The sequence below is a fragment of the Lepidochelys olivacea genome (assembly GCF_965140295.1).
Source record: "Lepidochelys olivacea isolate rLepOli2 genome assembly, chromosome: 12".
Taxonomy (NCBI): domain Eukaryota; kingdom Metazoa; phylum Chordata; order Testudines; family Cheloniidae; genus Lepidochelys; species Lepidochelys olivacea.
In genome coordinates this window covers 40,011,847-40,039,122 of record NC_140422.1, presented here as the reverse complement: position 1 = coordinate 40,039,122, position 27,276 = coordinate 40,011,847, and the positions used below count along the sequence as shown (strand labels likewise).

Sequence of the window (27,276 nt, the reverse complement as noted above, 5' to 3'; positions counted from 1 at the left end):
GCTGCTTGCAGCTGCGGCTCAGCCCCTGCCCCGGCCCCGGCCCGGCGGGCTCCGAGCGCGGAGGGGCCCGGCCCGGCCCCGGCCCGCCATGGCCGCCGGCGGGGACGGGGCGGTGAAGCCGCTGCAAAGCGCCATGAAGCTGGCGGCCGCGGCGATCGAGCTGGACACCGGGAACCGGCCGCGGGTGAGCGGGGCTGGGCGGCGCCCCCCGTGTCCCGCGCGTGGGCCCCGCTGTGTCCCGCGTGGGGGCGGCCTTGTGCCCAGCGCTGGCACGCGGCTGGGGGCGGCCTCGCGGGCCCGGGGGGGGCGGTGCTGGTCCACGGCCCCCCTGTGTCCGGGCTGGGGGGCGGGGCCCACGACACAGCGCGGGGCTCTTCCCACCCGTGATTGCACCGGGGGCTGGGCGGGGCTTTCCCTTCCGCCCGGGGGGGCGCCCGGGCCTGGTTGTGTTGGCAGCCGGGAGGGGCAGGGCAGGGCCCCAGGTTCCTACAACAGCCCTTAGCTGGTGACCTCTTGCTAGGCGGGGGGTGCAGAATTGCCAAGGCCTCTCCTGGGAGCAGACCCTGCGCCCAGGTCTGGGGCCTGCACGGGCCTGCCCGTGGGCACTCGCTGTCCGGTCTCTGTGTTGGCCTGTACAGGGCGTGTGGATGGATGACAGGGTCTGCGTCTCCGCTTCTCTCGGGTGCCTGCTGCAGGACGCGGCGTGCTCCTAGCGCCGGGGGGCTGGTGTAAGACGTGACCACGCAAGGGGCTCTCGGAACCGGGGGGAGTGAACCCTTAGATTCCACAGTGCTGGCGCTGTACAGAACCCTGTGAGACTGGGGTGTGGGGACCCACCACCTCCCCCAGCCTTTCTCCCAAAAGAGGCCCCCCGTGCACTCTCTGGGTTCCTTTGATGCGCTTCAGCTGGGGGGTCGGCTGCACAGTGGGTCAGGCCTGCAGGTTCTGTGGCTCTGATTTCTGGGTGAATGGGTGGGCGGATGGTGCTTGGTACAGGTGAATTTAGTAGAACCAGCTGCTCCTGAGCCCCGCCTTCTCTGTCCCTTCTGGTCGATAGGAGGCCTACGTGGAGTACCTGAAGAGCATTAGCTACATTTCCCAGGCCCTGCTGGAGGAAGCAGCGAAAGGTACAAAACGGCTTTGCGTCTGGCTGAAACGCTGTTCTCTCCCATCCTCCGAAGGGTGGGTCACTGCCTAGTTACCCCCTTGGAGGCACTCGCCTGATATTTGGACGGAGCCTCCAGAGATTAAAAGCTGTAATGAGAACCCCCAGCCTGGGAGTCTGCTTCAGCAGGGGTGGGGCTCTGTGGTTTAACCCACAATTTAATGACTGTACAAGTGAGCTGTGTGAGTTCTGTACACCTCCCTAAAGAAATACAGCCAGGCTGGGACAGCTCTCTGGCACGGAGTAGCTGTCTCCACGCTCCAGTCACAGCTGCCTCATTCCTCCAGCCACCTGGAAGGTGGCCGGGATTGTGTGGGGGTGGGCAGCGGGCGATGTACAGTCACGTGCCTGGCAGTGTTGCTCTCTACCCACATGCATGCAGCAGCATCCCTTGGTGGAAGGGAACTGCGGACCCTCAAGATTCCCACTAGCAAGCAGTGTCTAGCAAAACTTTCCAGCACTAACCACCAGACTTGCCACTTCCCTGGTGAAAAGCAGACACTGGACTGCTTTTCCTTCACTCTCCGAAGGCTTCACAGCCCTGAAACATTCATTTTCCTTCATGGCCTGACACCTGTCCCCTGGGCCCGCTGTGGAGTTCTGGGCTTTCAGGCAGGCCCTGTGTAGTGCAGCCGGTTTATGCACCGTCTGACTGCGTGTATGTGCCAAGGACTAAAGGAATGAGGAACAGCTTCACCTTGTTGGCTGCCTCTGTGCCGGAAACACAGATAATTTAGTTGGTGTTGGTCTTGGGATGATTTAGTTGGTGTTGGTCCTGCTTTGAGCAGGGGGTTGGACTAGATGACCTCCTGAGGTCTCTTCCATCCTTAATATTCTATGATTATATAACCATATTCAGTCTTCACATAGCCGCAGTCTGGACGAGTGGATCAGCAAATCCAGTAGAACCCCAGAGTAACAAACCCCTCGGGGATGGAGGCTAGCCGTGACTCTGAAATGTTTATAACTCTGAACAAAACATTATGGTGGTGGTTCCAAAAATTTACAACTGAACCTTGACTTAATACAGATTTGAAACTTTACTAGGCAGAAGAAGAATGCTGCTTTTAAATGAAAGAAGCACAGAAACAGTTTCCTTACACTGTCAAATCTTTTTTTAAACTTTCCCTTTATTTTTAGTAGTTTCTGTTGAACACTATACTGTTCTGTACAGTGTTTGCTTTTATGTGCCTCTGCTATCTGACTCCATACGTCCAGTTCCAAGTGAGGGGTGTGGTTAACCGGTCATTTCGTAACTCTCAGGTTCCACTATACCTGCCGAGTCTGTCAGCAGAGCACTGGGGCACTCTGCAGCCAGGAAAGGGTGCGGCCTCCCTGGGTACCTCTTGCAGTTTGCTGGACCCAGAATCCTCTGGGGCCCTGTTTGGTGGCACTGGTGGGGGCCTCTGGAGGCCGCGCCACGTCGTGTGGAGGGTCCCAGCTTGGAAAGTCTCTTGCCTTAGAAGGCCCTGGAGACAGGCAGGCTGCAGTGCTCAGGGAACACTTCCCCTTGCGGCAGGCCCTGTGTCCCAGCTGGCCAAGGAGGGTGGGGCAGAGGACAAGCTCTCTCTGCCTGTTGGTTATAACACAAAGCAGCCCATGGGGAAAAGAGAGCCGATGCTGGTTGGAGGCCTGGGTGGGTCAAACTCGCTCCAGCACCTTCCTGTCTGGGAAAGGAAACCCACTGACCCCACCCCTTGCCTGTGCCAGGTGGGAGCGATGCCGTGACACCCGACACCCCAAACATGCTGAAGCTCGCTGAGCAGTGCTTGGAGCGAGCCAAGTCCAGCACCGCTGTGCTTGGTGAGTTGCCCCTGGCCTCAGGGCGGAGACGGGACATGGCCTGCTGGGCTGAGCTCTGGGGAAGGAGGTTGCTTGGGGCACAAAGCACCTGCCTGTCGCCTCTGGGAGCTGGGGCCAGTCTCTCTCCGGCAGACACACGTGGTTGCAGAGCCACCACATGGGCTATTGACCCAGGGTGAATGGGATGGCCCAGGCTAGCCTGCTGGGCCCCCACCCCCAGGGAGAGTGGGTAGGTCTGCCAAGGTCAGGGGAGTGGCAGCAGGAGGTGGCTGACCTGGATCTGTAGTGGCGGAGGGAGAGGGTGGGTTTCATTGATTCTCCCCCTCCCCCCACAGCAGGAGTTGGGAGCCTTTGGAGGCAGAGTCCCCAGGGAGGGGAGACTGGTGCTGGCTTCCAGCAGGAATGCAGCATTGTCTGCTTTCCTTGCCTCTGGTGCTGACCCCAGAGACCCGGGAGGCAGCAGGGCAGCAAATCCCTGCCAGTGTCCTGTTCAGGTGCCCATTCTGGAGACCTCTGGGTGCACAAAGCGGCTGGGGCTGGCTTTCCTGGCCCTGCTGCTCCCAGGCACTCAGCAGCCCCGGCTTTTCCTGCCAGCCTTCACTATTTGTAGTAACTTCTAAACAAAACACCTGCTTTGACCCACATCTTCCCCCAACCCCAGGGAAGGTGAAGCCAGCAGCCCACGAGAGAGGCCCCAGCCCTGCTCCCATCTCTAGGCACCGCAGGGTCTTCTCAGATGAGGGGGGGAAGCTGTCTCCCTTCCTCCCCCCGGAGATCTTCCAGAAGCTGCAGATCACCAAAGCTCAGGGCACTAAAAAGTAAGTGAGGTGGAGCTGGGGAACGTTGCGTGGAATCTCCCCAGCCCTCCAGGGGCTGCAGGCTGTGGGGGCTGTGTGTGGGCGAAGAGCCATCTCTTCCCAGTGTAACCATGTGCCATAGTGCTGGCTTGGCCCAAGCAGGGAGGTCCGGTCCTCTCCTCTCCTCTCCCTGTGTTCCTGCTTCAGGCTAGCAGGTGGCGGCTGCATAGCTCAGCCATTTCTGAGGCCAAGGAATTGGATGCTGCCTGCCGAGACCTCCAGGCCATGCCCGGGATGTCCCCAAAGAGCTCTGGGCTCCCCCAGTTTTGTGTCTTGCCTCCAAGGAGGATCTGGGTGCTGGTTTTCTAGCAGCCCCCCTCAGAGGTCAAGGCTCCCAGATATTCAGGCCTGAGGCAGCTTGGCAGGGGGAGTTCTTTGGTACATGCCATTCTGCCCACGCTGAGCCACCAGATTCCAGCTGCCTGCGTGGAGCCCGGCTGTGATGCTGAGGGGCAGGACCTCAGGCGGGGGCTTGGGAGATGGGGTTTCGTTCCATGAGCCCCTCCTGCCAGGGGAGTAGTTTCCTCCTTGGTGGAAGAGAACGTGGAGGTTCCCGGTGCAGGGTGCTGCTGCGCCAGGTGAGGAAGGGAAGAATTGTGTGGCCTTTGAGCCTGTCCAGGTTGGGTCAGAACATGGGTGAAGAGAGACCCGGGATTGTCTCATGCAGCAGTCTCTTGATCTGGGCAGGGCTGATCCAGGTCTCACGCTCAGTGCGGGGCCAGGGCAAGTAATTTCGCAGCTCTTGTGTCCTCCCAGGGAGCTCACCCCGCTGGAGGAGGCATCGCTGCAGAACCAGAAGCTGAGAGCTGCTTACGAGGCCCGGGTGGCACGGCTGAACCCCAGCCAGGCTGTGCAGAAGACTTCCCTGGCAAGTGGAGACCGCCTGGCGCGGGCAAGGAATGGTGGGGGAGGCTGGAGCCCAGCCAGGCTCCACAGGAAGCCTCCCAGCATGAAGCATGGAACAGGCAGTTCTTTCATGGCACATCCTCTGTGCTTTCCCCAGGGGCTTCCCCTAAGTGGAATGGGTACAAACGCCAGCCGGAGGCTCTGTGAGAGCAGAGTGCTGGGGCCCAGATCTCTGGTGTACCAGTCCCTGCTGCGTGGCAGCCAGGCTTCTCCAGCTGGGGCATCGGGAGAGCCACATTCAACAACATGGCTCTGGGTCAGTCTTAGCTGTGGGAGGGTGGGTGTGAGCTGCTGGAGAGCACAGCTGGGATGGCTGCTTCTTCAAGAAACCAGGCTCCCCAGTGCGGGGATGGCCCAGGGGGTTCCCCTGCCACCTACAATGCCCTGCTGTCAGAGTGCTGAAACGGGGGGGCTGCAAGGGGATCATGGATCAGCGGAGCCCAGACATAATGGGGGGTAAAACCAGAGGACGTTCCCCCCACCCTCCCTGCCCCACCTGCTTTGGAATAGCCTGCAGTTGCTGCTGCCTCAGAGCATTCTGGGTAGTGGCATGTAAATGAGCTTGGTTTCCAAGTCGCTGCCACAGCCCCTTGGCCCTGAAGAGGGGCCTGCCCAGCCAGCTGCATGGCCCTGGGCCCTGTACCACCAGGTGCTCTTGTTTGCATGTCCTTACCCAGAGTGCCCTGCAACTCCCAGCCATCCAGGAGCTGCATCGGGCTCTGGGAGCATGTGCAAAAGTTTGGGCATTTCTGGGGTGCAGCCAGTTCCTTTCTGAGCACGCTGCATGTGAGGGATGGCCCGGCCCATGCTCTATCCCCCTTCACTCGTGCGCAGGGCTGACGTTCCAACAAGGTAGCGGTCACAGCGGGTTTGAGGGAGTGCCAGTGAGGCCTGTCTTTGCCTTGCAGACGCTGACCCTTCAGCGGCAGATGATGGAGAACCTGGTGATTGCCAAAGCCCGGGAGGAGACGGTATCTTTCCCATCCTGCCCCGGCAGCAGCACGGCTCCCCAAGCACAGAGCCATGGTGCTATTTTATTATCGAGAACAGCAGGGGCAGGGGCACAGGCTCATGCTCTCTTCCAGGGAAGAGTTGGGTTAGCAGGTCTAGAGCGTTTGCTGCCTGGGGGGCAGGGGGAGGAGAAATTCATCTCCTGGCGCAGAGGGTCACCACCTGGTGTGACTCCCAGGGGAAAGGCTGGGAGATGGCGCCTCTTAGAGGTAAACCCAGCAGCACTAATGCCATAGTGAGATTGGATTGACTCTGCGAACGGCGGATCGAGCTGTTAAGCAGGAGGGGTGTCTGCAGTGTGTCCCATCCAGGGCTGCTGGATTCCCCCGGGGCCCCCTCTCAGCCCGGTCACGGAGAAGCAGCCATGCCTCCCCGCTCTCCATGCAGGGCTGCACTATGGTGTCGGTGGGCCCCTGGCCCTGCCTCAAGGGGCTCCGGGTTCTGCCAGGCGCTGACTGTGGGGTGACATTTGCTTTGATGGCCTCTGCTCACGCGCTCTGTTGAGCCCCCAGCCAGAGGCGTGTGCCTCTGAAGCTGGCTGTGCCAAGCTGCGCCTGGCCGGTAGGTTCGGGACTAGCCCTGCCCCTGTGCGTGGCCGCGGGTGGGTGGAAACACAACTGTGGAGCCTTGACTCGGCCGTGCCCCAGCTTCAGAGGAAGATGGAGGAACGCAGGCTGCGGCTGCAGGAAGCTGCCAACAGGTGAGCAAGGCCGGGGTTTGGGGAAGGGCCCCTTGTCCAGGGGCCTTTCCTGGGGCGGGAGACCCAGCTGTGGTGGGTGAGGAACGGAAACAGCAAAGCTTCTGTTGGTTAAATGACCCCCCTGCTGGGGAGAACTCCCCCCCTCTGGCTCCCCTCAGCCAGCCCCAGGGACTCGGGGAGGAAAGGCTACTTGTTTGTGGCAGTGCTGGAGAGAGGGATTATGGGTATGCTCGTTTGCATGTCATTACCCCACGTGCTCGCCCATCTCGTAGCTCCCTCCAATGGGAGCAGGGCTCTGGGAGAGGGGTGAGAGTCTGCGGGGCTGCCTTCTGAGTCCTTCCCAGCGCTCTAGTCGAGGTCTCCAGCCCTGTCTCGTTTGGGTTCCCAGCTAGTGCCAGCTACTCCTGTGCCGTAGAGCGAGCAGAGCTGACGTAGAGTCAGAGATGCTCTTGCGTGTGCCCGCACACCCCCCCCACTTGTGCCTGTCCCCCTCCCAGCTCAAAGGTAGGCGACCATGCCGCTAACATACCTCTGGCCTGGCAGCATATGCTGGTGCTCAGCCCCGGCTGGCGTTCAGGTCAGTTCCCAAACTTTTGGCCTGCTTGCAACATGCCACCTGTGACCTCCCTGTGCCCCTTTCCCTTCCTCGCTGAGAGTGCTGTTTGGGCCAGCCTTCGGGTGCAGCTCCGCGAGTGAGCAGCCCTGTTTCCAGACGCCTGTTCCAATTTGGATGGGTCCCTGCACCGTGGCCGGAGCTGGCTGGGCTCTTGAGGTGTCTGCTGTGGGTATTTCTAGAGTTGGCACCCTGCAGTCTGCCCACCTGGGCGGCACCCAGCCCTGGCTCCAGATGGAAAGGCAGCAGCGGGTCTCTCAGCCTGCCATGTGGTCTCTCTTGGGCAGGAGGTTCTCCAGCAACATCGCCCTCACCCCCGAGGAGCAGGAGCAGAGGGTGCTCTATGCTGCCATCCTGGAGTACGAGCAGGATCATGTGAGTACTGGTGCGGCAGGGCCCTGGGAAGTGGCTCTGGCCGGTCGCTGTCCCAGGAGCCACTGGACCCTGAAGTGTGGGAGGCTGGCCTGCCTGCCTGCTGGCTCTCAAGCCGTCTGCCGGGGGCTGCCGGAAGGGGACAGGGAGCTGGGAGCTAGCCCCAGCGAGGCCAGGCTGTGGTGGGGGTTACAGAAAGTGCCCAGCCCCGATGCAGGCGTTCTGGTCTCCGTGGCCGTGGCGGCAGGAGAGGAGTGGCGCTGCGGCTTGGCTCCAGCAGTCGAGAGGGCACAGGCCCTCCCTGCTGTTTGACTGCGTCTGGGCAGCAGTGCCTTTCTGGCCAGGGCCAGCTCAGGAACCAGGAGGTACCGCGTGCTGGGGGGGCCGTGGCCTTGCTGAGAGGGGTGGGGAGCGCTGGGAGCTTTGCTGGGTGGGAGGGGTCAGTTGTCTTTTGGGTGGCCTTGTCCAGGGCTCCCCCGGTGGGAGCCGCAGCCTCAGCTGCTCTCTGCTGCTGTCCCCCTCCCAGGAGTGGCCAAAGCTCTGGAAAGCCAAGCTGAAGAAGAACCCGACAGATCTCTCTCTGGTGTCCGGCCTCATCTCCCACCTCCTCAGGTAGCGGCTAGGGGGAGAGCTGATGTGGGCCGAAGGGCCCCCTGCCCTCTCCCGGCCAGGGTGATGGGGGCTCTGTGCTGGGGGGTGCCGGCTGGCCCAGAACATGCCTGGGCTGGGTGCTGTGTCCTGCCGAGTTGCTCCTTGGCTCTCCCAGCCCCAGCAGAGGGGGCAGCTGCCCAGACAGTGACGGGGGGGCTTGCCTGGGGGTACAGCGCGCTTGGCCACAGAACTCCGCCCCTGGAGGGAGGCGCGGTGGGCTCCCGGTGAACCTGGCATGGGGCAGTGCTCCCAGCCACGTGGGTCAGCAGCTCCCGTTGTCCTGGCCGCCCGGTGCTTCCCAGGCGACAGCAGATCCCCATGGGACGGCCTCGAGCGCACCCCAGGTAAGGCCTGGCTCCTCTCCCCTCCCTGTCTTGAGCATCTGCCCTTTGCTTCCAGCTTCCCCGAGCACCCCATTCCCCAGCTGTTGACGAAGCTCCAGCATGCGATCTACAGCAGGCTCTACCCCATTGTGAGCCAGAACCTCGCTGACCTGAGCACCGCTTCCAGGGGCTTCTCCTCCCTCTCGCTGGATGCTGAGGGACTGTTAACCCCAGCACCTGGGGGCCGGAAACTGAGGTCCTCCCAGAGTCTGTACTGCATGGCCTCCGTCCAGGAGAACAAGGTGAACTTGCAACACAGCCTGTCCACGGCGCCCCTGAGCGAGGACCTGGCAACAGAGAGCAGCCTGCAGGAAGGGATGGCTGCCCGCCTGGCCGACAGAGAGAGCTCCTTTGAGGACCTGGAACGGTTCCTGGCAGCGCCCGAGAGCTGGCCCACTGGCCCCCCAGTGGAGCCCCAGGCCCCAGCTGAGAAGAAGGCCTCTCTGCAGGAGCAGCTGAAAGCCATCGTGAAGGACATTCACAACTCAGTGGGTGAGGGGCGTGTGGGGAGTGGTGGGAGGGGTCTGGGTATCCGAGGAGGGGAGTGCGGATTGTTCCAGGGCTTTGTCCTGGGGGAGGGAGAGTAATGCCACAGCCACGAGGACAGCCCAAAGTGCAGGCCCCGGTCAGTGTACCCTCGCGGTCAGTGCAGGCCCATCGCCCATAGACCTAACGGCCTGTGCTATGTCCCAACATGCAACGCTCTGCCCTGCTCCATGCTCAGGGCTGGAGCCTGTCGGGAGGGTGAGGACGTTGGAAATCTGCTCCAAGGGTGGCCTGCCTGTGCCCCCGCTGTGGGGCTCCTCCTTGGTTCTCAGCTGGACAGAGTCCCCTTCGGACGCTCCGCAGAGGGTGGCATGGGCTGCCCGGCCCTCCTCCACATGGGGCGTGGAGGAGGCCCAGCGAGTGAGGCAGTTGTACAGGGCTCTCCTAGCGTCTCTGGCACCTGCGGTGGTGGGCTCCTGGGAGCCGCTGCTGTCATGCTGGTAGGACTGGGAGCCAGAAAACCGCCTCCTTGGTCCGCTCTGACGCGTTTGCTTCCTGCTCCCCTGCCCCTGCCCTTCCCAGGTCGGATTGTTGCAGGCTCCTGGATCTATCCTGGGCAGGGCAAGTGGCACGGTGTTGCTTCTCCGTGACGAACGCATGCAGACGCAGCGTGCATTGCCGGGGGCCCCGCCCCACTCGCCCTGTCAGCGCCTTCAGGACAGCGATGGCTTGGTGGTCCATGGCCAGCCTCTTTCCCCGTACTGCGGCCTGAGCTCCCTTTCCCAGGGTCCCAGCAGTGCTTGGAGATCCTGACCCAGCATGCTGCCTGTAACACTTCCTCCCCAGACAGGCTGCTCTCCCTGGCCCTGCTGGCTTTTGAGGGCCTGAACACTGCCTCCTCCAAGGACCAGTGCCTGGCGCGCATTGAGGAAGCCTTCTTCTCGCCTCTCTGGGCCCCCCTGCTAGCCCTCTACAGGTACCGCAGCTCCCCTGCTCTCCGGCCTTGCCCAGGGCTCTGCCGGCCTGGGGCACTGGGATGGCAGAGAGTGCGGGGCATGGAAAGGGATGCTCATTGTGGGAGTCAAGGCCCAAGGCTTTACCCACCTGCGAGGTGTCTGCTGGGGAGAGTCCAGTTCTCCAGACCGAATACTCGGGGCTTGTGCCGCTCCACATGCAGAGACGTGGAAAGGCCAGTGGTGGCTCTGGTGGGGCTGCTGATCCCTTTCCCACGGACAGCGTCCGTTGCTGCAGGGAGCAGGTGGCCGGCCGTGGGGTTTGAACCCGTCTCCGTGCATCGACATGGAGCGTGGCGCGCGGGGCCCAGTGCTCCTGGCAGGCGTTGCGCCTGTATCCAGGGTCAGGTTGGCTGCAGTCTCTTCCCTCCCTGTCTGAATTCAGAGCAGCCCGCAGGCTCCTAGCGGTACCAGGGCAGCCCTTGGCTGGGCAGAGGTCAGATGCGCCTGGTTTTCTAGCCCATGCCTGTTAATCCCTGGCTCCCGTGTGAGTGGGGCAGTCAGCGTGTGTGTGGCCTCCGCTGCGGGCCCCAGGGAAGGCAGTGCCATTGTGGGGCCTGGCTGGTGTGGGGAGGCACCAGGCTAGTGTAGGGCAGGAAGAACCCAACACGTAGGCTCCCCAGCCCCGTGGCCGGGAAGTTCCCAGCAGGGCACGTGGGCGGGATTTAGCAGGACTCTGGGAAGAGAGCATCCTGCCGTGCTCTCCACCTCCTCTCTGCTCTGCACCCTGCAGGAGGGTCTACCAGGCCCGGGAGGTGGCCCTGTCCAGGAGCATGGAGCGCCACAGGAACATGCCCCCTTCGGAAATAGGAGTCTCCGCTAACCTCTTCCCCCAGGACAGCAAGGGCCACACCGCAGGTTCCTACCCTTACAGCACGGCGGTGCAGGAGCTGGGGCTGATCCTTCTGGAGAGCTGCCCGCAGAGGAAGCTGGAGTGCATTGGTGAGGTTCGCTCTTTCTCTGGGGTGCAGGCGGGGGCACCTGTCTAGTGGGACTCATGCCGCTCGCTGGGAGGAGCGGAGAGCTGTTTGGTTACACGATATCGGCTGCTCCTCATTTCTGTCTGCAAAACGACCCTCAAAGAAACGAGAAAGACGTGGACTCCTTCCCTAGTGGTGACCCCTGTGGCAGCAATGGCTGGAGTTGCCACAGGGATGGTAGAGAGGAGACCCGTGTTCAGTTCCTTGCTCTGCCACAGATTCTCCACATCTCTGCCATGGGGGTAATGGCACAGGGAGGGGAGGGGAAATCCGTTTGAGGTTGCCAGGTGCTCGGATGCTGGTGCCATCGAAGTACTTAGGAGAGTCCGGGAACGAGCTGTGATGGCGACCGGGCCAGCCCGCACGGTGGGGAGCAGGAGGGGAAGTTACCGTGAGACAGTGTGTGTGAAGACTTGGGCTCTCGAGACCCCATACAGTAACCGTCCTCTCTTCGCCAGGGTTGGGAAGAGATGTGGGCAGCTGATCGATCGAACCCTGGTGCAAATGCAAAGGGCGGGTAGATACCTGGATCCCAGGGTCTGCTCTTGGCCCCAGCATGGCCCAAGGAAGCTGCTTTGCCATCCCCACTTCCTGCTGCAGTACAAGCCTGGGGGGCCTTTGGATGCAGGCAGCCCCCCTGCCCCCTTCCCCCGTGCATGTTGTCACTAAAGCTCTGTGGTTTGCAACTTGCAGTACGAGCCCTTCGTGTCATCTGCGAGTGTGCCGAGGAGTACTGCACTGCCCGGGAAAGCTGGCCCCAGCCCGGGTCCGCAGCCATGTGAGTACAGCCTGGCTCCGAGGGGGACACACCAGAGATGGACACATGGTAGTAGGGCATTGAGCCCAGCTGGAGGGGAAGGCGGGGGGCGGCAGGGCAGTAGAATCTAGCATCAATGGAGAGGAGTTGGGGGGCAGCTGCAACACTTGAGCATGCCCAGTCCAAGCCCCAGAGCTCTGTGCACCCCCAGGGCTGGAGGAGCCTGGTGGGTTCACACCAGACACTCCTCCAACAAGTGACGAGCCCAGGCCCCTGCCTGCAGGAGATAGCTGTTGGTGAGCTGCTTTGGGGGTGTTACTCTCTTCTGGGCCGGCCTGGGGGTTGCTGCCCCCTTGCTGCCGGGCTAACCTGATTCTGTGGCCCACTGCCCCGTTGGAGGGCAGGTTCCCTGTGGCTCAGTCTTGTCTCTGGGCTGCACCGGGACTGCTCTGTGTGAAGTCAGATCCTGCCTGTCAGCCAGGCGTCCGTGGTCTAGCTGCAGCTTTAGCAGGCCTGGGCCTTGACGGATAGTTTCCGGCAGCGCCTCCCGCCCCACGCGGCTTCTCCTGCTGATCCCAGGCAGAGCTCGGAGCTCGGTCTGTGGCAGGGACTCACTGGGGCCAGGGCTGGCAATTAGCGAGCTTTGAATCTGTCACTTGGACTTAGCCAGCCAGCGGGAGACAGGGAGTGAGAGCAGGGATCTGAGTCCCAGCAAGGCGCGGACGTGGGGACCAGCGGCTCACTCCAGTTGTAGCTCTCGGGAGGAGGAGGGCGCCAGGTCTGTCAAAGGCATTGAAGCGGAAGGAGGGAGACAGGCTGTGACTCGGCTGCCTTGTTCGAGAGGGGCGGGGAGGCGGGGAGGCAGGAATAGCTGCAGCTTCTGCTCCGAGTTTGGACTGGGACCTCTCCCCATGAAGTGAGGGGGAGCGAGGAACGCCAGGCTGAGGTGCCGGCTGTGCGGGGCTGAACCCACCCGCTGCAGCACCCAGAGGTGGGGGGGAGACTCCCTGCACTTACTGCTGGGCTGTTTTCCCTCCTTAGTTCGCTGGTCGTGTAAAACGTGCACCAGCCAGTGTCGCTCTCAGCCGCTGCCCTGCTGCGGCTTGGCCCGGCTGGTCCTGCTCTGCACTGCCTCACCCGTCCCCAGCTCCCTCTGGCCATCCCCAGCCCGTGTTCCTGTTCGGCTCCGCTTGCCAGGCTGTCACCGTTGTGTGGGCCCACCGGGAAGTGCTGCCCTCGGAAAGCTGGCAGCCTGCTGGCGTGTGGCACAGACCACCCTGCCCAGCGACGGCTCTGTCCCTTTCCGCTCCCCGCTGTGAGAGCAGCCAGCAGAGAGGCGTCGGGCTGGAAGGGAGCTGGAGAGGTTATCTAGGCCAGCCTACCACGCTGAGGCAGGGCCACACGTCCCTAAACCTTCCCAGACAGGTGTTTGTCCAGCCTGTGCTTAAAAAGCTGGCCCTCCAGTTTCAGTGGGGAGAGGAAAAGCCAGCTTTCCAGCCCCCTGTGCTGCACATGAGCAAGGGCCCTCTGGGGCGAGGGTCCCCCTCGGCAGAGTCCGCAGAGCAGGGTCCTGGCACTGCTGCTGGGAGGGGGAGAGTCTCCTGCTGTGGGGTACCCCGGGATGCATTTAAACCTCTGCCCCTGGGGACGGCTGGAATGTAACCCTTGCTGTGTGGGGCTGCGGGACCTGGAAGCTGAACTCCTCGAGTCAGCAAAATGCGCAGTGGGCTCTGGGCTTCGTTTTCAATCCCACAGAGATGAATAGAACGGATGTTCAGACACCTCCCCGCGAGCTCCTGAGGCTGGGCCAAACGGCAGAGACCTGCTGTAACTTGAGGGCCTGCGGCCTCCCCTGCTTGCCCCCACAGCTCTTCAGGAAGTAGCAGAAGTGAGAGACAGGCCAGGCCTGGTTCTCAGCTGCACTGGGCTGGGGACTGCACATGGAAACGCCCAGGGCCAGCTAGGCGAGGCAGCAGGGAGCTCTGCAAAGCAGCCAGGCGTGTGCGCCCTGAGCCCAGCTGGTAGGGTGACCAGACGTCCCGATAAAACGGTCGGATATTGCGGCTTTGGCTTCGTCAACTCCGGCTGTGTTTGTTTCTGTTTTGCTTCCCCCACGTGTCCCGATATTTTCTTCTCTTCATCTGGTCACCCTACCAGCCGGCCCAAAGCTTCTCATCCAAGCCGTCGTGGCCGTGCTGCATCCTTTCCCAGGGCAGCCGGTAGGTGGCACCCTCCTGCTTCATGTTGCAGCTTCTGCCTCCACACCCCCTTTCCCGTGGTACAAAACCCTGGCGGCTGATACCGCAGGAGACCCTTCCTGCTGGGCTGTGGTTGCTGGAGCCCTGGGCAGCTGCCTTGCCCCTCTCGTTCCCCGTGTTCCACCCTATGCCTGTGGTTGCTGTCCATCCTGGCTTCTTGGGGGATCCTCCTGCGTCCGTCGTCTTAGGAGACGAATGATCCTGAAGCCCCTTCAGGGGCCTGCGTGCATCGTCGTGCTGCGCTGAGCTGGCCCGGTGCTGTGGGGCAAGGAGTTCGTTTTCCCTGCCTGTGCCTTTCTTCTGGTTTCACGCCCCCCACCCTCCCCAGGCCTCTCTGCTACAGTCACACCTGGTTCCAGCCCTCCGTGTTCCCCCACGGCCTGGTTCTGGCCCTCCGTGTCCTCACAGCTAGCTGGTGTTGGCTCTGACCCTGGAGGCTGTTCTGTGTCTCCTGCTGGCTCTGGCTGTTGGGCTCCCTGATGGAAGCTGGCAGGGCTCCTCCCCAGGATGGCTTGTCAGTGACCGATCCTGATTATTGCTGCCCATGCCCAGCAGGACCCAGGGACCCTAGCCAGGGTGATCAGCTTTTGCTGTTCATTAATCCCTTGTTGGCTGGGGATGTCTGCCCCCCTGAACCCCCAGCACTGTACATTGGGCGGTGCTCCTGCCCCTCCCCCCCGGGCCCTGCACTGTAGCCTCTAGGAGCTGGGAGACTCACTGTGGGGCTTGCAAACCCCCCCCCACTCGCCCCCCGCTCTCCGCAAGACTCCCAGGGCTGCAGGTAAGGCCTGGGCTCGCTCTGCCCTGCCCCGGCTCGGCTCCCTTCCAGCTCAGTGTTTGGGGTAGGGGCAGTGAAGGCTGCCTGGGGGGCCGAGCAAATCCCTGCCCAGGGCTGGCGTCCGCATCTGAGAGCGGGCGTCCGTGCTTGTCGGAGAGTCTCTGAACGGGAGAGCCGCAGGTGTCAGCATACGCTTGCTAGGTGTGCTCTGCCCAGCCCCTTGTCCGGCCGGCAGCACTTCCTGCCATTCCAGCCCTGGGTCCCCTCTCCTCTTGGCCAGCGCCCCTCAGTCCTGCCCTGCTGCCCCGTGAGTGCCCCCATGGTGCCATTCCAGCCCTGGGTCCCCTCTCCTCTTGGCCAGCGCCCCTCAGTCCTGCCCTGCTGCCCCATGAGCGCCCGCATGGTGCCATTCCAGCCCTGCAGCATCTAGTCCTAGGCCCTGCCCATACCTGTGCTCCCAAGTCAGGTGCAGTGACCCCTCTTCGGCCAGTCCCAGACACTCCCCCTCTACAAAGGGGTGAAGTTCAGAGCCATCCCTTTTCCCTTGGCCACTTAACTCCAGTTGAAGTTTTTGCACCAGTGGAGAGGGGTTTTTGAAGTGCAGTTTGAAAGCAGGAGCGTTCCCTGTTCCCGTGTCACACTGACTCACCGTCCCGGGGTGGCGTACAGCAGAGCGGTGAGTGCTGGGGGGGAATGGAGTCTGCTGGCAGTTACCCACGGCATGTGTCACTGCTGCCAGCCAAGCCCTGGTGATTCACGAAGCCGGGGCCTTCACACCTAGTGAGCATGCCAGCTGCACCTGCGGCATTCACCACAGATCAGCCACTGTCCGGCCTGACAGGAACCGATGGTTCAACGTAATTACAGCTGCCCAGTATCTGCAGGGACGCCCCTTGTGGTCTTGCTGCTTAGCCCTCGCTAACCTGGGTACTGACTGCTGCTTTAAAGTGACAGGCATGGGCTGCACTGGGAAGGGGCCCTTTGGCCCAGCTGATCTGTGCTCTCCAAGCATCCCCTCTGTCCAGTGGGGCTGGAACGGTGTGTACAGTGCGAGTCCTGAGAGCCATTGAACCAGACGAAACCCTGGATAGGATGGAAACCACATCAAGCCAGGGGTGCAGCCGTCCCCCTCGTTCCAGCACCTACGCCTCTGTCCTGCCTGCTCGGGTTTCTGCTGGGCTCCTTTCTGCCCCTGCGTTCTGAGTCTCTGCTGGCGATGCCGCATGGAACAGAAAACCCGGCTGGTGTGGTTTCCGGCCGGGCTGGCAGTGTTGGTGCTTGGGGAGGCTGAATCTCGTGTTGTCCTTCTCTGGCCCCTCCCTCCTGGGGATTGCAAAGCACTTGGCAACCCAGCGCCTCTCGCAGCACCTCTGGGAGGAAGGTAAATAGTCTCCCCAGATAGGGAAAATGAGGCACGGAGAAGGTGGTGACGTCCTGCAGTCACACAGAGGGCTGTTGGCAGAGGCCGGCACAGAACCCAGGCCTCTGCCGGGCCACGCTGCTCCCATCCTTCACTTCTGAAGTCAGTGCTCTGGGTCTGGATCTCCTGTGGGAAAATCCTGTTACCCATTAGAGCTGGTAAGTTACCTTCCCTGTCCTGCTGCCCCTTGGCCAGGCTCCCCTCTCCTGACGGTGACCAACTGCAGCACACAGGCTCCCAGCAGGCCCCCTGCTTCACCTGGAAATGCCTTGTTCGCTGATGATCCGCCTGCAGTCGATGGCAAAGGCACTGTGGCAAACCCTCCGCCAGCCGGAGAAGGACCTGCCGGGGTGGGGGGGTGTCAGCTCCTTTGGGAGACTAACTTGATGCTGACCTGCGACCTGTGCCCCCTACAGTGGTGCCGACGACCTCTTGCCCATCCTGTCCTACGTGGTGCTGAAGAGTGACCTCCCCCAGCTGGTCGCGGAGTGTGCGGCGCTGGAGGAGTTTATCCACGAAGGGTAGGGACGGGAAGGGGGGATGGGGTGGGAATTCCTCCTGCTGCCTCGGTTCCTTTGGCACTGCTGGCTCTGTGCGCCACCCATTCCGGACTAAATAAAGCCGACTCTGCGTTTCCGGGGAGTTAAAGCCCTGGCTGCTCTGTGCCCCATCCCAGTAGGTGATAGGCTAGTGAGTGGGTGAGCTGGCCCTCTTCCTGTGGCAGCTGGGAAAGGGCTGGCACCGGAGCGGGGGTGGGTGGAGAGTGCTGATATGGGAAGGTTATGGTCTTTGGGAACCTTGCAGCAGATACTTCCTGCCCTTCCCCAACTCCACTCCTTCAGCCGGGACGCTAACCAGAGCAGGGCACCACCCACAATTCCCCTCTCCTGCGCTGCTTTGCCTTTCCCTTGGTGCTTATTCCCAGCAAGGCCCCTGGAGATTTGCTGTAGGCTTCACCACCCGTTGGATCCCCCAGTGTCCCGTTCCCAGCAGCAGCCACTGCCTGGTGCTAAGAACTGGGGAGCAGAGCCATATTGTGTGTTTGGGGCCAGTGGCCTCTTCTCCCTGGGCAGTGATGACAGCCTATCACCCCTCTCGAGCACCCTTCCAGCTACGCTCTAAGGGACCCGGCCGTTCAGCTATGTCGCAATCGCTTCCCTCCGGCAGGGGGGCAGAACCCATCACAACACAGGACCAGATCTAGCTCTCGCCTGCCCTTCAATGTGAAGCTGCAGGGAGAACTGAGACATAGGGACTGGGCTGGGTGCTGGGGCCACGTTGCTGTGGGAAGAGCTGTCCTGGAACCGCAGCTTCCATCCTGTGAATATTTCACCTTTCGGAGAAAGTGCTGGTTCCAGATTGGAGCGAGGTGCTGCGTGTGAGATTCTCTGCGGGACAGGCCCATCCAAATAGAGTCTGGTTTGGAAGCACCAAAATGGAGCTTTTCAGAGATTTCTGTCCCTGGCTCCGTGGCCCGTATGCTGTGCTCCCTGGGGAGCTGCCGCAGAGCCAGGAGCATGGGGAGGAAGGGAGCCTGGGCAGGTGGGCTGCCTTCATGGCGTCCGCAGAAAGCTGGCTGTTGGAATGGAATTTCCTGCAGAATGTTTTGGTTCCATGAAATCAGCACTTTCCAGTGGGTAACTTTGCACCAGCTCTAGCCAGGGGCTCTTTAGTGGCAGCTCCCAGCACAGGCTTTGTGCTCCGTCCAGGCTCTGGTTCCTTTCCCACAGCATCCCCTGGTGCTGGGTACTCGACAGCATCTCGTCCTGCAACACCCAGGTGTTCCTTCACCTTGCAGTGCCCTGTGCTTCCTTCTTAGCCTGAGATTTGAGTGCCTAGAACCTCAAATTGCTTAGACTGCGTCTCTGCTGCCTGGGCTCCCTAGGCCGAGCCTGCCCCAGGGCACAGCTACGGTGCCCTTGTGGGTAAGGCACTGGGCTGGGACTCAGCAGATGTGGGTGCAGTTCTGACCCCTGCCACAGACTCTTAGGTGACCACGGGTGAGTGCCATAACCCTCAGGGCCTCCATTCCCCACCTGTAGTGCGGGGAGCCCTGTAAGTACTGGAGAAAGTACACCCTAAGCCCATCGGTCCCCCTTCCTCCTAGAAGAGTGGTGACCTGCCTCCTACGTAGGCTTCAGCGCTGCTCCAGTTTGGGAGCCGCCCCTGCTGGCACCACTGAAGAGGGGAGTCTCCGAAGTCTGGGAGGCTGGACCTGCCCTGCCACCTTGCAGCTGCGCTGAGTGGTTTGGGGAGCTGCTTGTGTGGGTGAGGCTCCCTCCGACTGCGCATCCCCTCAGGGATCCCCATGGCGAGGAGAGAGGAGCAGTGACCCTGCCCGTGCCAGTCGCAAAGGAAGCGCACTCCAGAGGCTTTAGAGACCCCTGTAGAAATATGGCAAACTCTGTGCAAACCACCCCCTACTCCCCGTTCACGCCTGCTTTCCACGGCTGAGCCGAGCCGAGCCAGCAGTCTGCTGCCGCGCCCTGATGTGTAACATGTCTGAGCAAGGCATGAGTGTCTGGGCAAGGTGGGCAGCCCGACTGCAGCTGGCAGGGCCCAGCTGAGCCCTGATGGTACAGGCCAGGCAGCTGAGACAAGCATGGGGCAGCCTGGGATGTATTTGAGAGGGAACTCAGTAGAGGAGGTGGCTGGTCCCCGCCCTAGAGCTGCTGCTGGAAGAGTCCTTCTGCACTGCTGCTTTCACAGGGCTGAGACCTGATGTCTGTGCCACCCCTGCGAATCCCCCTCCCCCTTCTACCTGCAGATCAGATTTTCAATCCCTCCCCTGCAGCTCTGTTCCCTGCATGCTGAGATCCCGGAGGGCCCCAATTGGGCCATGTCCTTGGTGGGGAGTGGCAGGGGGACCCCAGGCCCCAAGGAGTTAACAGTGCTTTCTCGGCATGGCAGGGGAGGGAGGGAACCACGCTGTTGGTGGCCCCAGGAAAGCAGAGCAGGGGATTTCTGTATGCAGCGTGTCCTCCTCACTCCTTTGCACGTCCCACTGCCCAGGCACTGAGCGATAACCCAGCAGGCTCTGGCTCTGCACGGTCAGGGTTCCAGGCAGGCCGCCTCGCCACGGCAGAAGCTCTTGCCTGTTCCTACTGAGCCATCCTTGTGATCCTGTTGGCTCCAGTCAAACCGGCTCCTCGGGACAGGGCCTTGCAATTAAAGGGGCTGCAGAATAGAGGGGCTTTAATCTCTCTGATGCTCTCACCGGTCCCCCCGGTCCTTTGGCAGCAGCTGTTGGGCTTGTCATGTGCAGAAGGGGTTGGGAAGAGCAGGCCCTGGCAGTCGAAGGGGGAATTGGTGGGCTCAGAGGACACAGCTCGGAAGGATGTGGGGCACTGACCCCTGGCAGGGCTGCATCCAAAGGTGGCTGAAGATGCCTCCTTGGGAGTGTTCCAGCGATGTGCCCCCACTGAGCCATTTGGGATTCAGGGTTCCCATCCTTCCAGAACCCTCTGACTTCGCAGGATTCCCTGTGGGCGGGAAGAGGCCTGGCCCTTCCGTGGGGAGCGCTCTACTCTCAGGGAGAATTTATTTAAATCATCGATTTTAATCATGATTTGTATCTGTACTTTTAGTTATTTTCCTAAAGAAAGGTTGTTCTCATTGGTTGGTAACCATTGAAACATGCTGATTTGCAATTAAATATAGCCTTTATGCTAAATTTGGTACTGCTTTTTGCTAATCAGGAGAATGCACTGTATGTAGAAACATTTATCTAAGCACTTATGTAGCTTAACTTGCATTCATTGAGATTTTTCATTGTTAGGAAATGGTGAGTGATACATTTCTGATTTACTGGATGATTAATATTTTACTTGTGATTTGTGTCCAGTTCTGTTTGGATAGAAATTCAAATTCAATTAAAAATCCAATTACAAAACCTGCATTTAAATTTTTTAAAATTTAGTAGAACTTCCATAACCGTTCTGGAGACATAAGAAAAGTTATTTGAAAAGTTGATCAAACCATGTTTTGCATTTCACACTAACTGATTTGATACACAAAGGAAGTATTGTCTGCAGCTAGTAAACTGAAGAGATTGTTTCCTTCTAGGATGATAGAACTAGTAGATCGCATCCTCTCACACCTGCTATTTTTCAGAGAACGGAAGAGGAAAACAAGCTTTCCTGCTTTTTCAATCCCGGCTGGTTTCTTAACTTTGAATGAGCTAGTCACTGAACTGAACGAGTTGAATAAACTGACATAAACACAATATTCTCTCTGCATCTGCAGAAGAAGCTGCTGCTGTCAAAAGCTGGTTTAGCCCTTCCACAAAGTCAGGCTCCAGGAGCTTAGCCAGGGACTTCCTCCAGTTCAGGGCTTTGACTTTCTTTAAAACTGGGCAGCAGACACGTATTGCTTCATATTCCATTTAATGTAAATGATTGTAACAGATGATAATAACTGGAGGCCTTAACATAGGTTGTCGATTTCAGATTTAATTTTAAATGGGTTTATTTTTCAAACAGAACCCTGTATTTGCTGTATCCCCTGCTTGGCTGTTAACCCAGAGCACTCGCCACCGGGATAGTGTGGAGGCCAGCGGTCTGGGAAAGAGAGGGGAGGGCTAAGCTTACCCTCTGCGGTGGCCTTGGACAAGTTGCTGCCTCTGTGCCCATGGGTGGGACGGGGTGATCGCTCTGGGGCATGGCGAGTGCATGCCGTGGAGGCTTAGTGCTCGCAGTGGAAAGGGGTCAGAGCTGTGCCTGCAGGACCAGGTGGGTGGTGCGTGCCCCACTAGGAGATGGGGTGGGGCTCTCTCCAAGGTGGGTCATGCTACTGATTGAAATCCCTTCCTGCGGCTTTCGGGGTGCCCTGATCTCTCTTGTTTCCATGCCAGGTACCTCATCGGCGAGGAGGGTTACTGCCTGACGTCCCTGCAGAGTGCTCTGTCCTATGTGGAGTCCTTGCACGGGGGAGTCCTGGTGAAGTAATGAGGCTTTGAATCCGCCTGCTGAGCAGATGGGCCCTGCCCTGATCACTCAAACCCCTCCTCGGCTGGGAGATGCAATGGACACATGTCTTCCAGAGACGCGACATGGGGCCAAGGGGCCCGACTTGAAGAGGAAGGACCAGACATTCCCCCCTTCCCTACCCCCCTTGTCCTGCCTGCTGTGAAGGGCAGGGCATGTTCTGTGCAATGTTTTGGGGTGGCAGTGGACCCGGGGTTGCTGCTTGGGTTGCTCTGCACCCGTCATGCTAACTGTAACCACTACAGAGCGAGAGGAGAACGGCCCACGGGCTGCTGACGGGATTCGACCGGTAACTGCTGCTGCTCGGGCCTGTATTGATGCTTTTTAGGAGCCTCTTTGCTGCTTTTGTGCAGGGCTTCCTCCAGCCTCCCCCTGGAGCACAGAGCACAGGGGCGGGGAGGGGGCCTGCAGGGGGCAGTTACTGTCCCAGGGTCCCATCCCCCAAGTGGGGAGCTCTCGGCCCGGACAGCTGCCCTTGCTGAATCTAGGGAGGGCTTTGAGCTGAGCACAGGGTCTCCTTGGGGGCCACCAGACCTGGCCCGTTCTGTAGCCTCCAGCAGCTGCCTGGCCAGAGTGAGTGTTGGCTGTTGGTGAGGGAAGGCCTGGGACAGGTCCCAGCTCTGTGACCCCCTCGGCTCGAAATTTGCCCTTCTGCCTGTTCGTGCCCTGTGCAGCCACTGCAGGGTCCCTGGGTGCTGCCTGGAGCCAGCTACTTCCTGGGTGCTGCAGCGTCCGGCCTGGGTGGTTTCGTCCTCAGTCTAAGGGACATTGCCACCGTGGTGCCGGCACCAAGCTCCTCGCGGCTGCAGCGGTAGGGTCTGCTCACCCGCCCCCTGGGCTGCACCCGCGTTTGAACTGTGTATTTAATGTGTGAGAGAGAGAGAGCGAGCGAGCGGTTGTGACACCCCACGGCTCAGCTGCTGCCCGAGGAGCCCTCTGGGGCCCGTACTGGAGTCCGATTCCTCCTGGACGCGCCAGCCGAGGCAGAGCTAGCGTCTGTGCACACCGATCGGCCGTGGAGCCTGAGGCTAGTGTGTGTCGGGGGTGGGGGGCAGCATGTTCCAGCCCCTAGAGGAGAGTTGGGCAGAAGCCCTGTGTGTGTTCTCCGTGCACGGCTGCTCAGTTCTGACCAGTCAGCGGCTTGAGGGGCAGGGATATGGCACCACTACCCCCCAGGCTGGGGAGTGCTGTGTCCATGGAGAGCTAGGGCAGCGATTTCCCCTGCCTCAGATGCTGGGCTCGTTTTGGCTGGAGCTTTAAATGCTACTGATCACAGGGCAAAATCCCTGCTGATGAAAAACTACTGGATTTTCTGGAGTTACTTGAGATCCTCCCTGAGGCGGGCGGCTGAGCTGGCCATGGTGCCTGTGAATGGGGAGGTGAGTGGAGAACCTGGTGTGTCACCCAGGAGCAATGTCGGACGGTCCGTGCCATGCCAGCCCCCTTCTGGCTCCCCTTCAGGGAGATTGGAGGCAGGGTGGTGGCACCGCCTGGCTGCGCCTCTACATAGGAGCCGGAGGGGGGACATGACACTGCTTCTGGGAGCTGCTTGAGGTAAGCGCCACCCACAGCCTGCACCCTTGACCCCCTTCCGTGACCCAACCCCCTGTCCCAGCCTGGAGCCCCCTCCTGCACCCCAAACTCATTTCTGGCCCTACCCCAGCACCCACACCCCCAGCTGGATCCTGCACCCAACCCCCAATTTTGTGAGCATTCATGGCCCGCCATACAATTTCCATACCCAGATGTGGCCCTTGGGCCAAAAAGTTTGTCCACCCCTGGTATATGGAGACCTTGGCCTGCTTCACACCATGGCAAACACCACTGAAAATCCTTCTGACCTTGTGTTACAGAGACAAGACAAGGAAAAGCAGATAAAGCCTTGCCCTGGAAAGTGTTAACAACATCCCCTGTTTGCTGTCCCTGGAGAGCTTTTAGCTGCCAGAGCTGGGGAAAGGAGTGAGCTGAGCTGGGTGCAGCCCTCCTTGCTGCTGTTCCTGTTCTGTTTCTTAAGGAGACAAGACCAGACGAGCATGCACAAGGGGAGGGGAAGGAACAGCAAAGAGACAATGCAACTTCTGTCTCCCATGCTGACTTCTGATAACCTCGCTGGTGGGAACACATTGGTATGGCACACAGGCTGCTCAGCTCCGGCAAACTCGTTCCAGCATCAGGCTGGGCGGGGCACTGCTTGTAGCTGCCTCTGGGCTCCCAGTGGTGTGGCAGAATATACAGTCTGGGTCAGCTAAGCCAGGCTGAGGGGAAAGGAGAGAGAGGAAAGAGAAGAAATAAGGTGGGGAAGCAAAAGGACCCCAGTGGGCGGGGGTGGGCAGGAGATGAATGCTCACGTCCCAGGTGGGGGTTGACCTGGCCCAGGCTTTGACGTTATCTGGGTCCCTGTCTCTGGCCTGGCCTGGTCAGGGTGTCTCTCTGGATTAGTTTGACAAATGCCCGGGATCCCAGGAGACGGGGTGGCAGCCGTGATGGTGAAGCTCGTTTAGGTTGCTAATTTTTCTCCCCAATGTGTCTTTAAGGAGCCCCAGGAGGTGGTGGACAGCATAGCCCATCCCCTCATTATTCTGTCTGCCAGTTGGGCCGAGTTTCCTACACACCAATTTTGGTTCCCTGATTTCTGGTTCCATGTGTCTCGTTCACCAGGCATGATCTTAACATGATCCTTGAGTTACAGCAATAGGCCTCTTGGTTAGACTGACTCGGCCCTTCTGTCTCCCATTGCGCCTTTTCCCACCACCACCTGTTCTAGGTGATTGTGAGAGCTTAGAACTCGTGCACTTGTCACAGCTGAGCTCACCGTGTGGGTCCAGTTACCCCAGCGGGGGCCGATCTGCTTCACTCCAGGAATCCGCTCCGCAGCTCCTGGGGCCTGGACTCCCAGGTGCTCACATGAGAGCGTCTGAGCCATGATCATCCCCCCCCCCGCCCCCAAGTGTGTCTTGGGAGCCATCTTGTTCCAATCACTGGGCTGGCTGGTAGGACTGGCGCAGCTGTTTCCCTTCATAGAGCCCTGGGCTTCTTGGGCGGGGAGAGAGCTGGGGCCATGCTCAGTCAGCTGGGGCCTTTGCACCATGCTCAGCTGGAGCAATGGCTGACCTGTGCTCCTCTGGCAGCTTCCCTATGTGGGAAGGCAGGAAACAATGGGAGCTGCCTGACGCCCTCTTGCATGCAGGGGGAACCTCCACCCAGCATGGTGTTTGGGCTGCCGCAAGAGATTTCTTCTGTTTCGAAGCCACCTGCTCTAGCCATTGAAGGCTGAGCAGGTGGCTGGTTGGGGGCTAGGCTGTGTGTGCAGCAGGGTGTTTTCTGTCCCTGCCATTCACTGCTCCACTCTCTCTCTCTTTCAAGGCTGCTTTGTTTTACTGTAGCATCTTCCTGCGGTGGAGGGATTGTAGCGTAATAAATGTGGCTGCTCCCCCCTGGTGTGTCTGGGCTGGTTCCTCTCGCCTGGGTTCCAGGGCGTGAAATCAGAAGCGAGGAGGGAGCTGCAGCCCCAGCTCCATCCTGACTGACCCTTGGGAGCTGCCCTGGAGAAGCAAAGGATGGAGTGGGCCTGGGAAGCTAAAGCCCCTGTCCCCCTTTAGCTGTGGTGTTGGTGGGGCAGTTGTGGAAGCTCGTGGTCCTGTAGCAAGAGGACGTGGCAGGCTCGGCACTCAGGCTGGTACCCCGTTCTCTTTAGCAGCCGCCCTGGGTGGCGGAAGAGATGCCTGCAGCTGCATGACCCAGGGAGAGGAGGGGGCGCTCGCTTGCCAGGTACAGGCAGAGGTGTGTTGAGAACTCCCTGGGAGAGATGGGACAAGAGCGTCCCTGTCTTGGCAGCAGTGGGAGGACCGAGCTCGTGGCGGGGCTGGGCGTGGGGAGGCGAAGCTGCCGCCTGTCTCTGATGGTGAGCAGCGAAGCCTTGGGGCTGGCTGATGGTCTGTGCTAGGAAGAGGCTAGAGACTAACAGGGTGGTGGCTACAGTGTCATCATGCAGCATTCTATAGCCTCGCCTGGAGTCCTCTGCCTGGCTTTGGTTGCCTTGTCTGCAAAGAGCCGAGGTGGGGAGAGAAGGCAACAGGCCTGGGGTCTGTCCGGTGAGGAGCCAGCCAGCCGGGCTCTCAGTTGCCCTGTGCTGTAACTCAGGGATGCGAACAGGGAGTGCAGCATACAAGGACATCTTTTTCCATGTGGCCCATGGAACTCACTGCTGCAGGATATTAGAGGCAAGTAGCTTAGCAAGAGTCAAAGCTGAGCTTAGCCATTGACAGGAGCACCATGGTGCCTGTGGTGAGGTCAGCGAGGCTAGGGAAAGCAGGGGCCTTGCTCCTCCTGCTCGTGGAAGAAGCCGGCGGCCAGGTGGACTCAGGAAGGAAAAGTCCCGCCTTTGGGGGATAGCGCTGTTGGACGGGGACTGCCCTCCTTCCCCTGGAGCATCCAGCATTGGCTGGGCTTGGAGACGGGCTGCAGGCTGCCTGGGCCAGCGCTGTGCTGTGGTGTGGGACTGCCGGCTGTGTGGACCCCACTCTGTGCTAGTGTGACGGGGGAGCTGAGCTCAGGGCTGCAGCCAGACTTCGCTGGAGCCTGACGCTGATGTGCCCTGGCAGGCGTGAAAATGCCGCTGACAGTGCTCCCGGCTCCCGGAGTGGGGTGGGCTGCGGAGGAGTGCTCAGCGCCCCAGTAAGCATGCCAGCCCACATCAGGCACATGGCCATGGAGGTGCGGGAGCATGGCCCCATCCCGCAGGCTCCACAGCAGCAGGGGGCCATCCCGCCCTTCGCTTCATGCTCTGTGCGCTCAGGCAGATCTCACGAGCGGCTGCTTGAGGTCTGCTGCACCGAGCAAACCAACCTCCTGGTCCCCAGGCCAGAAGCGGGGACTGGGCGACAGGGGATGGATCACTTGGTGATTCCCTGTTCTGTTCACTCCCTCTGGGGCACCTGGCACTGGCCACTGTCAGTAGACAGGATACTGGGCTAGATGGACTTTTGGTCTGACCCGTCTGGTCGTTATGTTCAGAGTCCTGGGGGGAACCACCCCAAGGGGCAGCACCAGCTCCCGCACAAGCCGTGCCACCCACCCACCCTGGGCAGCAGCCATTCTCCCAGCCGCAGCCTAGCTGTGGAACATCTGCTGTGATGAGCCCTGCGGTGCCAGGAGCACCCTGCGGAGCTAAGGGGCATAGGCTGCCAGAGCAGGAGCCTTGGCTGAAGCCAGGCCGGGAAGAAGGGGGCAGCCTGGAACCCCGGGGGTCTCTGTCCTCGCCACGGGCACCTCCCCAGGCCTGGCCTGCGTGCTGGGGAGACGTCGCCTGCCGGTGCTGGCAGGCAGTGATGGAGCCAAGCGGAGGGCCCAGCACCCTTCTCCAGAGGCCCTGCACAAGGGCAGCTGGCCTGGCACCCACGGGCTGTGGGAACAAGCTCTCTGGTGCGGGGAGCGAAGTCCGGGAGGAACAGGGGGGTGAAGAGCAGGCTGGGGCTAGTGAACTCCTGATGCCAGTGTCAGAGCCACTAGCCAGGGATGGGGTGGCCTCGTGTGTGTGCAGTTCCCTGGGGAGCTGCTGCTGGGGCAGAGCACATGACTCCAGCCACCCATGGTGGGACCCTATGGGCTCCCTTGCAGGTTGGGGGGGACTGTGCCACACCTCACGGCATTTCCTTCTAGCCTTGGCCCGCTTGGGGCCTGCCCAGGGGAAGGGGGCAGCAAGAATTGGTCGCTCTCAGGGCCCGAGGGTCCAAGGCCCCAAGGCAGTAAGTAAATGAGTGAGAAAGCGATGTAGGCTGCCCTGCATTGCACCCTGGGCGGAGGGGCCCAGCTCAGAGCCAAGGCCAGGCCTATACCTGGGCCCACTGATGGGAGGGTGGGTCACTGATAGGGGAGGGATGCTGGGCCTGGGAAGGCAGCAGCTATCAGAGCTGGAGCTCTGCCTTGGGGCCTGAGGAGCTGGCTGGGGGGTTGGGGTGTTGACAGCCATTGGGACAGCAGGTGACCCCAGGTGGACACCCTCTGCCTCCATAGCATCAGCCTGACCAGAGCCTCTGCAGCTGGTCATGTGCCTTCCCAGAACGCCACCCGCGTGGGCTGGTCGTGTCCTCATGCTAGAGCCGCCGTGGGCAGATGCTGCGCTGGGGGCTGGAGACCTTT

The 27,276-nt window shown here is 60.7% G+C and overlaps 1 protein-coding gene across 2 annotated transcripts; it reads left to right on the top strand.

The window, feature by feature from the left end:
• Window positions 1-5: 5 nt before the first annotated feature.
• On the top strand, window positions 6-24,572 carry VPS9D1 (VPS9 domain containing 1). Of its 2 annotated transcripts, none has more exons than XM_084644339.1 (15): window positions 6-184; window positions 1,058-1,127; window positions 2,876-2,968; window positions 3,630-3,786; window positions 4,582-4,693; window positions 5,640-5,702; window positions 6,390-6,442; window positions 7,343-7,430; window positions 7,954-8,039; window positions 8,478-8,953; window positions 9,794-9,923; window positions 10,694-10,902; window positions 11,634-11,718; window positions 16,570-16,674; window positions 21,006-24,572. In XM_084644339.1, the coding sequence occupies exons 1-15, from the start codon at window positions 89-91 to the stop codon at window positions 21,097-21,099; spliced, it is 1,917 nt and encodes a 638-aa protein (XP_084500465.1). In that variant the 5' UTR covers window positions 6-88; the 3' UTR covers window positions 21,100-24,572. The 2 variants fall into 2 exon arrangements, with proteins under 2 accessions (XP_084500465.1, XP_084500464.1); XM_084644338.1 differs by having other exon boundaries at window positions 7,238-7,430.
• Window positions 24,573-27,276: the final 2,704 nt, after the last annotated feature.